We start from the raw sequence: 12,234 nt of genomic DNA, 5'->3' as shown, positions 1-12,234 counted from the left end.
GGAATATTAAAGAGATTTTTTAAAAATTAATAAATCAAAACATGGTTGATTGAGCTCTTACTCATGTAGTAGACTGTACTGGGTACCATCAAGGATAAAAGGTATCCAGAAAGCCATCCCTGTTTTCTTAGGGAAAACAGTCTGCCTTGGGAGTGAAAAAAATTTAGTCATAATTTAGGTGATGGTTTATCAGAATAATGTCAACCAAACTTTTGTCTTGTAGTTATAACCAATTTAGCTTTGAAACTTACAAACACAGCCGTCACTAATAGTGTGCCCGTCATGTGTGAAGCTGAGATTGAAGTAGTTGGGTACGCCAGGGATGGGTGACAAGGGAAAAGGCTGAAGAGGCAGGCTAGAATTCTATCCAAGAGGCAGCAGGGAGCCAGTAGAACCTTTAAGCAGGAAGCATCATGTTCAAATTTGCTTTTACGTAAATAGTAAGAGGAGGATTGATTGGAACATGAACAATTTTTGCTTGCATACCTTTAAAATACGGTTAGCTTTTAAAATAAGGTTATTGACTCTCGGCTTACCCCAAATATAGAGAGTTGTGAATTCCCATATCTTTTGTTTTGATGTAATTTTTAAAATAGTATTTACACCCAGCCTCAACCTCAGACAGAACTCAGGCAAAAATGGGTATGTTAGGTTAAACTGTAAGCGACTTTAAGCCATCCAGGTTTATTACAAGTGATACTTTACAGCAAATTTTAAAACAAACTAGAATTATAAATATGTGAGTACCCGTGTGCTCTTATGACTTCACTCACACAGGTCATTATTCTTAATCCTTCTTTAAGCCTTAGTCTTATCCCCCACACTAACTCTGCTTCCCAGACACTGAGCCCCCAAACCCACAGAGCCAGCTCTGTGACACTTCTTTCTGCCTCTTGCTACTGAGCCAGTTCCCTCAGCAGAGCTCATCTCTGCTCAGTCATCCCTGTCTAATTTCTCTAGAAGAGGAAAAGAAAAAAAAAAAAAAAAGATATAGCAGCATTCTGCCTATTTATATCACAACTCTGTGCCTGTTTTTACCAAACAAAAGGTACTTTTATGCTTTCCTATATTTGTGTTTTGGCTCTTTTCCCCTTAACAAAAGAAACCATTTGTGAACTTTCCCCTTGTCCTCTGTGTGTGTGAGTGTGCATGTGTGTGTGAATTTGCACATGTGTGTGAGGCTCAGAGATGCAGGGTGAAGGCTGTCATCACATTTCTGTAGATTTCTCTTAGGAACAGTTGAGCAACAGGCTTTAGGTAGAGAGGAAAGAGTTCTTAAAAATGGTAGGAGCCAGAGAGTAAACAGAAAGTAAACCAATTGTGTTATAAAGAAGGCATCTTTCCACAAAGAGGGAAGGTGGCTGGTGCTGTTTTTAAATGTTATTTGTCTGTTTCTGGCTGCAGTGTAGTGACATTTTCCTTGACCAAAATCCAGAAGCAATGTGTGATTAAGCTAGCTTTAAATGGATAGAGAAATCAGAGTATCTGTGTGTTTCTTCCCACTCCTACCCATCAAGTTTGTTTCCCAGTAGTTGTGATATGTTTCCTAAATGACCAGGTATTTTATAAAAACCGGTAGAACTTAATTTGATTTTTAAAACATTTCTAGGTTTAAAAAGTGTATGTAAAATCACTCTCCCAAATCTCATATATATGAAAAAAAATCAGTGTCAGCCTCAAACTAATGATTAGAATCATGCATACATCAAAAGCAATGCCAGTAGGACTGTATTAAGAAACACCATTACTGGCCAAAATTATACCTTCTGGGCTAAAATTACACACTAGAAAGCAGCAAAAAGGGGACTTCCAATGCTCACAAATTCAGGAACAAGAATATTTTAAAAATCTGAATCATGTTAAGTGGGACATTGGCAAACCAGGGCAAATTGCAAGACTATTCGCTTCTGAACAAATGTAATCCAAAATAAATGTAACCTGACAGCCTATGACATCCCTCCTGCCTCTACAGCTGAGTGTTGAGACTCTAGCCCTGAGCTCAACCGGAACTCCTGTTGCAAGGCTCTGATTCCTTCAGCCTAGCCCACTGAGGAGCAGCCTGTATTACCAGGCCAGGGACTGGTTGCAAAACATCCCAGTCCTAATGCTTGCAGGGCTAGTGGCAATTGAGAAGCTGAGAGGTGTGACCCTTTTCTTATTCACCACAGTTAGCATGGAAGGAGCACTAGCCTGGGTGTTAAAAGGACTGGGCATGAAATTCAGAGCTGACACTTACAGGCCACATGACCTTAACTGGAGATCCAATTCCTCCATCTGTGATTCAGGAACAATTAAACTGCACCCCCCATAGAGAGAGAGAGAAGAGAGAGAGAGAGAGAGAGAGAGAGAGAGAGAGATATAGAGATATACACCTACTGATGTACCCATAAAAACTAAAAATAAAAAAATTAATAAAAACCACAAGGTGTTGAGAAAGATCATGGAAAGAGAGAATTTTGTAATGACATATACAGTGACATGCAAACATAAAGTCCCAATGTAAAAAATGTATAACATAATTTTATTTTTTCCCAGAATTCAGAAATGATACAGCCAGGCATGGTGGCTTGCGCTTGTAATCCCAGCACTTTGGGAGGTTGAGGCAGGAGGATCACTTGAGCCCAGGAGCTGGAGACCAGTCTGGGCAATATAGTGGAACCCCATCTCTACAAATAATACAAAAAAAATAGCTGGGTATGATAGTACACGCCCATAGTCCCAGCTACTTGGGAAGCTGAGGTGGGGAGATTGCTTGAGTTCGGGAGGTCAAGGCCTCAATGAGCCAAGGTTGCACCACTGTGCTCCAGCCTGGGGGACGGAGCCAGACCCTGTCTCTTTAAAAAAACAAAACAAAACAAAAATAATAAAGATGGCTGAGTTCTGAATGAAAGAGGCTTTCTGTTAAATAAAATGGAGGTTTGTGTGCCTCTTACAGTTCTTTCAGAATTGCCACATCTCCAGTTGATACAGCTCTTCCCCAGAGAGTCCTGGGCCAGAAGGAGGGTGAGGGTCCCTCCAGCCTCCCTGCCTCCATCCTGACCCTCGTTGCCTCTGCACTGTCCCCATGACTCACTTGGGCCATTCCTTCCCCCTCCGCTCAGCCACAGGGTCCCTGTCAGAGCCTTGGCTTTGGTGTCCGCTTATCAACCAGAATCTACTTTTTCAGAAGTTCTGGAAAAGATAGGACTTGCCTGTAGTAAGTTTACAAACTTTTATATGGGGCGACTGAGAATGAAAAGGAAAGTAATTTAAGGTTGATTAAATCTCTGTTGTGTACCAGGTCTTCTACACACACTGACAGTGATCTTCACAGGGGTTAAGACCGATGTTATCCTTGGACCATGGAGAAGGAAGCAGAGACCCAAATAGATAAAATGACTTGTGCCCAAACACAGTTAAGAATGCGACAGCAGGGATTCAAAGGATTGTTTAGGTTTACTGCTCCATGCTGCTCTTACGAGATGGTATTACAGGGGAAAAAGATCCAGGACTCTTGGCACCCACCTTTGTCGTAGTTGTTGGTTCCTCCCCGCCCAAAGCTCCTATAACCAACTTTTAAAATTATTTTCAAAATGTCAGTGTGAGAAAACCGAAGCTTGGCTTTCACAGCAAGTGAAAATGAAATAATTACTGTCATGCCTGGATGTAACTTTTAAAACTTTATTTGACAGGACTTGCTGGTTCTTGAAGAACAAGAGGTGAGTATTTCTATGGAAATATTTGCGCCTGCTCTGCCTCCGTGTTTGTAAATATACTTCTCCTTTCCCTGTGAACCCAGACTCTGCTTTCAGCCAAACCTCCCTGTAGATTTGCACAGTGGTACACATTGCATGGGAAGACCTTACTGGCAGGTATTTTTAAGGTATATTTCAGAATTTTCTATGCATCTAACTATAAAGCTGTGAAAACAATCAAACTACTTAAATCTGCTTGGAAACATTTATTGTGTTAAGCTTATGATCAGGGTGAGTAATGAGTTTTTAATTTTCACTAAAGTAGGGTATTTGTGCTTTATTAGGATACTCTTAATATACAAAATGCTGAATTTATTTGCATGTTGCCATTCCCTGTTGCCGCCATTAAAAATATAAATATATTGGATTTTCTAAGTATGTAACTAACATAGGGAAATATCTAAAATATTATTAATAGGCAATGGAGTAAATAAATTATGGTTTATGTATCTTATCCCTCTCAGTAAATAGCAATATCTTTTGTCTTGTTGCTTAGGCCAAACTTGGAAAAATCCTTAATCCATGTCTTTCTCTCTTATCCTATATCTAAGCTATCGGCACATCCTGGTGACATCTCTTCATAAAATATCCCTAATCCAAACACTTCTCAACACTTCTACCACAACCACTCTGGTGTGGGGATACCACCTCATCCTCTCTTGCCTGGGCCCTGCAGAGTCTCCTAACTCTTCTCCTGGCTTCCACTCTCCCCCTCTCTTCTGGTTTCCAGATAGTAGCCAATTGTCCTATTGAAACATGTAGAATCAGGTCATCTCTCTGCTCAAAACTCTAAAGGCTTCCTGTCCTGTTCAAAGGGAAGCCCCAGATCCTGACCTTGGCCTGCTGGAGCCTGCATGATCTGGCCCCTCTACCTCTCCAGTCGTCAGCTCCAGTGTTTACTGAAAAACACTGACCATACTGAATTCCTTATTCTTCCATCTCCTCAGAAAGAGCCTACAGTTCCCACTGCTGGGGATGCTTGTCCCCCAGATGTCCTCACTCAATCAGGACCTCTGCTCAGAGAGACCTTCCCTGACCACTCCGTGTAGAACAGTACACCTGCCTCTCACCCTTAGCCCCTTTGTTTTTTCTTAATGCTGGTATTTTCATTTGTGTGCTTATTATCTGTCTCCCCCATGAGAATAAAAGCACCATGAGAGCAGAGACTCTAAGCACCATGAGAGCCGAGACTTCTTTAATTTTGTGTTCCAAGATCCTAGAACAGTAAAAATAGAAGGTATAGAGTAAACATTTGTTGGTTGAACAAGTGATTGATTGATTGATTGAATGAATACATTATGAAATATTATGATGCCATTAGAAAAAATAAGGTAGTAACACAAAGGATAAATGCTTAAGAGGATGGATACCCCATTCCCCATGATGTGATTATTACACGTTGCATGCCTGTATCAAAACATATCAAAAACCCATAAATATACTTACTAATATATAATACACTATGCACCCTCATAAAAAAGAGTGAGATAGAGTGCCATGGTGTGAATGCTTGTGTCCCCCCCAAAATTCGTATGTTAAAGCCTGACTACCGATGTGGTGGTATTAGAAGGTGGGGCCTTGGGAAGTGATTAGGTCATGAGCAGGGAGCCCTTATGAATGGGATTAGTGCCCTTATAAACAAGGGAGCTTGTTCGCCCTTTCACCTTGTGGGTATGTAGCAAAAAGGTGCCATCTGTGAACCCAGAATAGGTCCTGCCCCAGACCCTGAATCTGCTACTGCCTTGATCTTGGACCTCCCAGCCTCCAGAACTGTGAGAAATAAATTTCTGTTGTTTTTAAGCCACCTAGTCTATGGTATTTTGTTATAGCAGCCCAAATAGACCAAGACATAGACCTTTACTTATTGGCATGGAAAGATTTCCACCACATAGTATTTACTGAAAAAAAGCAACTTATGGGACATTATTTACATATAATCCCAATTATGTTTTTATAAACAGATATTTGTATGTATATTCATTCATTCATTCATTGAACACATACTTATTGAGCACCTACCATGCATGTACCATGCACTGTTTGAGGCATTGGGGATACATCAATGAGCAAGACAAGGTCCCTTCTTCATGGAGCTCACAGTCTGGTGGGGTAAGACAAGCTACACAGGTAAACAAACAAACAGAGACATGGTAAGACCAGTAACCCCAAGAGCTGTGAAGAAAGTAATGCACAGTGGTGGGGTGTGCAGTGAGGGGTAGGTTTTTTACACTGAACAGAGAAGGTTTCTCTGAGGCAGCGACACCTCAGCTGATTCTTGAACATGTAGATGTAAATACAAAGAAGGGGCTGAAAGGATGCACCCCAAATTGTTGGTGGGAGTTACTTTTGAGCAGGATAGTGGAACTGGGGTGGGATGCAGCAGAAAGCAGACAAAGGGAGATGCCTGCTTTTTTTATTTTTAAGAGAGGGTCTCGCTATATTGCCCAGGCTGACTTCCAACTCCTGGGTGCAAGCGATCCTGCCGCCTCAGCCTCCTGAGTAGCTGGAACTACAGGCTTATACCACCATGCCTGACTACATTTTTATCCATATTTTGTCCATCTTAGGTTCATGCTTGTTGCAGGAGAATTTATCGATTTCATGTGTAATTTGTAAAAGGCAAAAAGTAAAAATAATCACATTTCTGGTAAAAATTTTAAAAATAAAGAAATACACAAAAGATAAAAGGAAAAAATCACCTGCAGTCACAAAGACGACTGCTGTTAACATTTTGGTATATATGTTTGTTACATTTTATATAAAATTGGGATTATATATAGCTTTTATATGTCAAAATTACTCTGTTCATTAATCTACAGATATTTATTGAGCACCCACTGAGTGCATGCACATGCTTGTTGTAACAAACAAACAATAGAGAAAATGTACCAATAGGAAATGTGAACGCTCCCCCTGCCCTGACCTCACCACTTCCAGCCCCTGAAAAAACGCCTGTTCACTGTTCATTGCATCCTCCTCTGCTTTTTTTGAAACTCCCAAGTTTTGAAAAATAAGTTGATCTCTTTATTTCTCAATTTTATTTCCTTACTAAGGGGATATTAGCTTGAGGCAACACTAGTCAGTTGTCATGACATCTTGAAGTGTGAACAATGGCCATGATCCTCCAGAGCTTCTCTGAGAGCTGTGTGGTGAGGCACTCTATTTAATCCTGCTGCTTCTCAACTGGTATAAGTTGGGAGCATTTATCCCAATTCCAGCCTATTCTAGTGGTAAACTATTAGCTGCAAAGATGGGCAGGGAATCCAATAAAGAATACTAGTGAGGCTCCTGAAAGGTTAGCACTTTGGTAAAATGATGTCAGTGTCCTGAAACCCATGTTTTGTTTGCTACATAGAGAGGCACCCTCATGAGAGAACACAGCATCCCAAGCTGTAATACACATGGAGAGAGGAGAGATGTGTAGGAACATGTGGAACCCTAGAAATATGGAGACGTTGCCTAAACAAGAGTGACAAGGAGCCAGGGGTGTCTCATTTTGAATAAGGCCATCATTTCTCAGTTCCAAAAAATTCTTCTGGAATCATTGGGACTTTAGTTTCCCCTCATAGTTTGTTTTTCTCAGAAGAACTATAGTTCGTAGCATACTACTGATTGCCAAGAATGTGACTGCATGTTTGTTTGTAATCAGGTTGAGTTCTGTCTTGTAAAATTTAGAACTTAGAATATTTAAATTCCATCCAAGTAGGAATGACAGATGTGACCTTATCTGTATGTTGAATGTTTGAGCAAGACTTACATCCTGAGAAAACCCAGTGCCTGTGGATTCCCTCCAGCAGCACCTTCCTCCAGGGACCCGGGTCTGGCCTTGAGACCTTAAGAGCTCTGAATAGCTGGTTAAAATATTATCTGTGACAGTCCACTTGCCCCAATCAAACTGTCCCCTCCTAAAATATGAAATAACTCATTATAAAGAGCCATACCTTGATTTCTGGAGATAGGTGAAAACTTTCAGTCATGGACATAATTTGGGAAGTCCTGGACACCATATTACCTAAATGAGGCTCTAAAAGTAGGTTCAAGTACTTAACAAGTACTTCCAGTCTTTCTGGAATCTCCTCCACCTGAAGCAGGAGGAATTCATATAATTTATAATTTAAACTGGGACCCTTTGAGAGTAATTATTAACAACATCAGGACGACAGATAAAACAGATAAAAGTCAGGGCTGTCTTGGCAAACTTGGACACGTGATCTCCCTACCTTGAAGATCCTACACCGTTGGGTGCGCAGGTACTAAAAAGACCCCCATCATGCAACCCTTGATGCCTTACAGACTTTGCTGTTGTCTGACCCTAATAACTTGTGATGAAGACTTGACAAGACCTTGCAACACCAGTCTTTCTGGAGTCTCCCCCTGAAGCAGAAGAGGTCCTCAGCAGGGATGTGGCAGCATGGTGCCAGTCTCAGAGCAACCCTATAAAAGCTTGTAAAAGCATTGGCCAGTGATCAGGTGGTAGTAGGCCCCAACTCTGCTTGTACATCTCAGTTTCACTCAAAACTTTTCAGAGAAGATTATGCCATGATATTGGAAAGAATGCCGGATCAAAAGTTGGAAGACCCAAGTTCCAGCTGTGGTCTTACTGTTCACTTAGTTCCAGCCATGCGCAAGTCCCTGTCTTCCCTGAACTTTCCTGTCCTGTCTTAAAATAAGAGCATGGACTCAGTGGACTATAGGGTCCTTTCTGGCTTTAGCAGGCTGTCAGTTTATGGCTCATAGTTATGGTCGTTGACCTAGTTCTTCTGCTCTGACTTGCTAGCTGTCAGCTCAGCTGGACCTGATTCTGGGCCTCCTGACAGCCTCTTGGTTTTTTCTCTAGTTCAGTGGTTCTCAACGTGGGGACCCTTGGCCAGCAGTATCAGCATCACCTGGGAACTTGTTAGAAATGCAAATTATCAGGCCCTATCCCAAACCTCCTGAATTGAAAACTCCTGGGGTGGAACCCAGCAATCTTTATTTTGACAAGCCCTTCAGGTGATTCTGATGCCTAGTCAAGTTAGAGAACCACTACTGTAGTTCCTGCACTATTACTCTAAGAGGGTCATATGTCAGACCCCAAATTACTGTAGGAGCTTTTTAAGGGACCCTTGCGACATGTGCTTGCTGTCGTCACTTCCAAAACAGAGAAAGAACAGTGACAAGCTATAAAACCCTAAAGTGAATAGAGGTCCCTGAAAACGTTCTAAGAAATTTATCAAAAGCTAGTTTGTCAGGAAGCAGCGATCATTTGGAGACATCGTATGAAAAATAAGTTGTTTCTGACAAAGTTTATTTCTTTTCTCATTTATTATGCATACAGTCCCTTATGTCATGAATATTTATTAATCTTTTCCAATGTACTGTGGTCAACACTGGGGATTCAATGGAAAGGAAACAGTGTATGATTTCTCCTGCACAGGACTCAGGTTCTAGTGGCAGAAACAGACAGATACACAAGTTCAATAAAAGATTTACAGAGTGTAAATAGTGCTTCGAGGAGAATAAACAAGGTGCTCTGATGGAGAATAACAGCAGGAAGGAGGGTGGCTTTATATGGGGAGATCAGGAAAGGCGGCTCTGGAAATTGACACTTGAGCTGAAACCTGAATGATGGGAGAGAGCCGGTCATCCCCAGAACTGTGGAAGAGTTCCAGGTGGAGGGGTCAGTTTGGGAGTGTCCTCTCTCTTCCTGTATAGAAAACCACTGTTAGTGATGAGTATGCATCTCAGGTGTGTTGGGGACAGAAAAATGTTTGGATGCACAGCCTTAGAACTTGGATTTTCAGCCAGGCGCGGTGGCTCATGCCTGTAATCCCAGCACTTTAGGAGGTCGAGGTGGGCGGATCAGCAGGTCAGGAGATTGAGACCATCCCGGCTAACACGGTGAAACCCCGCTTCTACTAAAAATACAAAAAATTAGCCAGGCGTGGTGGCAGGCACCTGTAGTCCCAGCTACTCCGGAGGCTGAGGCAGGAGAATGGCGTGAACCTGGGAGGCAGAGCTTGCAATGAGCCGAAGATCACTCCATTGCACTCCAGCGTGGGCGACAAAGTGAGACTCTGTCTCAAAAAAAAAAAAAAAAAGAACTTGGATTTTCAGATTCTTAATACTCCTAGATCCAGCTATCCTGAATCCTGGCAATCGCCTTGACTTCCTGTCTTTGACCCGTTGGCCAGTGTGCTTTAAATATCTTTGTCCCTTGTCTACCCTTAATTGACCACCAAGAATTTCTCCATCTAGTGGTGGGTCAACCAATCTTGTAGAGGTTGATTCTCTTCCAACATTTTATTTTGTGTTTATTATGAAATACTTCAGGCGTACAAAAAAAAAGTATAGAGAATAACATAATGAAGACTTATAAAACCACTACCAGCTGGGCATGGTGGCATACGCTTGTAATCCCAGCTACTCGGGAGGCTTAGGCAGGGGAATAGCTTGAACCAGGGAGGTGGAGGTTGCAGTGAGCCGAGATCACGCCACTGCACCCAGAGCGAGACTCCATCTCAAAAAAAAGGAAAAAAAAAAAAACACTACCCAATTTAAGGAAAAAAAAACCAAAACATTAAAAATACAATTGACGGCCGGGCGCGGTGGCTCAAGCCTGTAATCCCAGCACTTCGGGAGGCCGAGACGGGCGGATCACGAGGTCAGGAGATCGAGACCATCCTGGCTAACCCGGTGAAACCCCCTCTCTACTAAAAAATACAAAACACTAGCCGGGCGTGGTGGCGGCGCCTGTAGTCCCAGCTACTCGGGAGGCTGAGGCAGGAGAATGGCGTAAACTCGGGAGGCGGAGCTTGCAGTGAGCTGAGATCCGGCCACTGCACTCAAGCCTGGGCGACAGAGCCAGTCCGTCTCAAAAAAAAAAAAAAAAATATGATTGAGTCCCTGTTTACCACTCCCTGACCCTGTTCCTCTGTCTTCCTCCCTTCCCTGTGGAAGCTACTATTTATCATTTCCACCAGATCAGAATTAATTCAGTTTAAAGTTGGAGGTGGTAGATTGCACATTTGTACCAGCTACTGCTTGCTTTTGGCTTGGGCTTGCTTTTTTTTTTTTTTGCACATCTGTTTTGTGACTTCTTCAGATTGAGTATCTTTAGGAATTGGGGAAAATGAGCTTTTAGTATAAATTGCCCATAATTTTCATTTCTGTTTCTAAAAGAGTCCACAATATATCAGCCTGAGATGATGTTAAGCTTTGAATTACAATGAACTCTTCTTCACTGACTGGGATTTGAACTGTTGCTCAGGGGTTGAATGGAAGACGGTGCCAGGCCTGTGAGTTCCTGTGGCCATTTGTTGGAACCCTGTTTTGCCACAGAACAGAACTGGTATCCTAGAGATGCCGTTAGTAATGAAATTAAAAACGAACTAATTCATAAAGGCATACAGTCTCATCTGTAAGCTATAAATACCTGTAAAAATGAAGGAATGATTGCTGTTAACATTGGTCAAAACCCAGGTGGATGGGAGGAAGGGATCCCCTGACTGTCCATCCTGGTGACTGCCATTGTGCTAAGTCACGAACAGCACGTCTCAGAGCTATTTATGCTGTGATGATAAAATTAACTGTAACACCTTTTGTTATTATCCTAAGGGCTCTGTGAATTTCAAGTTTGGGGTTCTTTTTGCCAAAGATGGGCAGCTCACTGATGATGAGATGTTCAGCAATGGTGAGTGATCTCCTCCTGCTCTCTGCTGCCAGAGACCCTGTCCTGCCTTGTTGCATTCTTGCCAGTTGGAGCTTGTCTGTTGAGTTGGAGTCTTAATACGAGGAGATAATTTTACACAATTTCAGCGTGAATTTTGTAGGGAGGTTGTTGCCCAGTTTCATTCATTTGGCAAATATTTATTGACCAGCTCGTTTGTACCCAGTCACTGTTTGCACTGGAGAGACAGAAGAGCACGTGGGATTTGGAGAATTTGGTTCCGTACAGACCCAAGAGCAATGGAAGGTTTTTCTGTGATTTTGATGAGAGGAAGAATTATAAGATGGTGTCATTTTGGTTTTCTTGTTAAATACCTGCTTATTCTGAATGCAAGCAGTCATAACATTTTTGTTTTGCAATGGTAAGCACCTGTGGTCCCAGGCTGGCAGTAGTAAGCTGGGTTCATCTGATTCTGCAGTTTTCCTTTCCTTGGAGTCCTGGGAAAAGTCCTCATGGTCCTCAGGAAGAAGGAAATGTGACTTCCCCATACTGTTTACCACATATGAATTGGCAGAGCCTGGTTAATTTTCCAGCGATTCCGGTGCACAGTTAGAAAATGAGGACTTGTTGATGCCCATACTTTCCTCATACTCTACCTCTTCCTGCAGAAATTGGAAGCGAGCCTTTTCAAAAATTTTTAAATCTTCTGGGTGACACAATCACTCTAAAGGGCTGGACGGGCTACCGTGGCGGTCTGGATACCAAAAGTAAGCCTGCCTCTTGATCTATTCTGTTGTAATTTGTATAATTTTTCTAAGTTAGCCTGACCCGTGTCTGAACTTATACCAGAGA

General features: G+C 42.1%; 1 protein-coding gene across 3 annotated transcripts in view; it reads left to right on the top strand.

Moving 5' to 3' along the window:
* Positions 1-12,234, top strand: part of GARNL3 (GTPase activating Rap/RanGAP domain-like 3) — a 179,250-nt gene that overhangs the window by 96,663 nt on the left and 70,353 nt on the right. For all 3 annotated transcript variants that reach the window (XM_011988461.1, XM_011988456.1, XM_011988469.1), the window contains 3 exons: positions 3,672-3,698; positions 11,331-11,406; positions 12,051-12,149. In XM_011988461.1, the coding sequence (XP_011843851.1) occupies positions 3,672-3,698; positions 11,331-11,406; positions 12,051-12,149 (202 nt within the window). The remainder of the gene's footprint in view (positions 1-3,671; positions 3,699-11,330; positions 11,407-12,050; positions 12,150-12,234) is intronic.

This window comes from Mandrillus leucophaeus, unplaced genomic scaffold (genome assembly GCF_000951045.1).
Source record: "Mandrillus leucophaeus isolate KB7577 unplaced genomic scaffold, Mleu.le_1.0 Scaffold109, whole genome shotgun sequence".
NCBI classification, from domain to species: domain Eukaryota; kingdom Metazoa; phylum Chordata; class Mammalia; order Primates; family Cercopithecidae; genus Mandrillus; species Mandrillus leucophaeus.
Note: the sequence above shows the minus strand (reverse complement) of the source record. Positions and strands in the feature narration are given on the sequence as shown.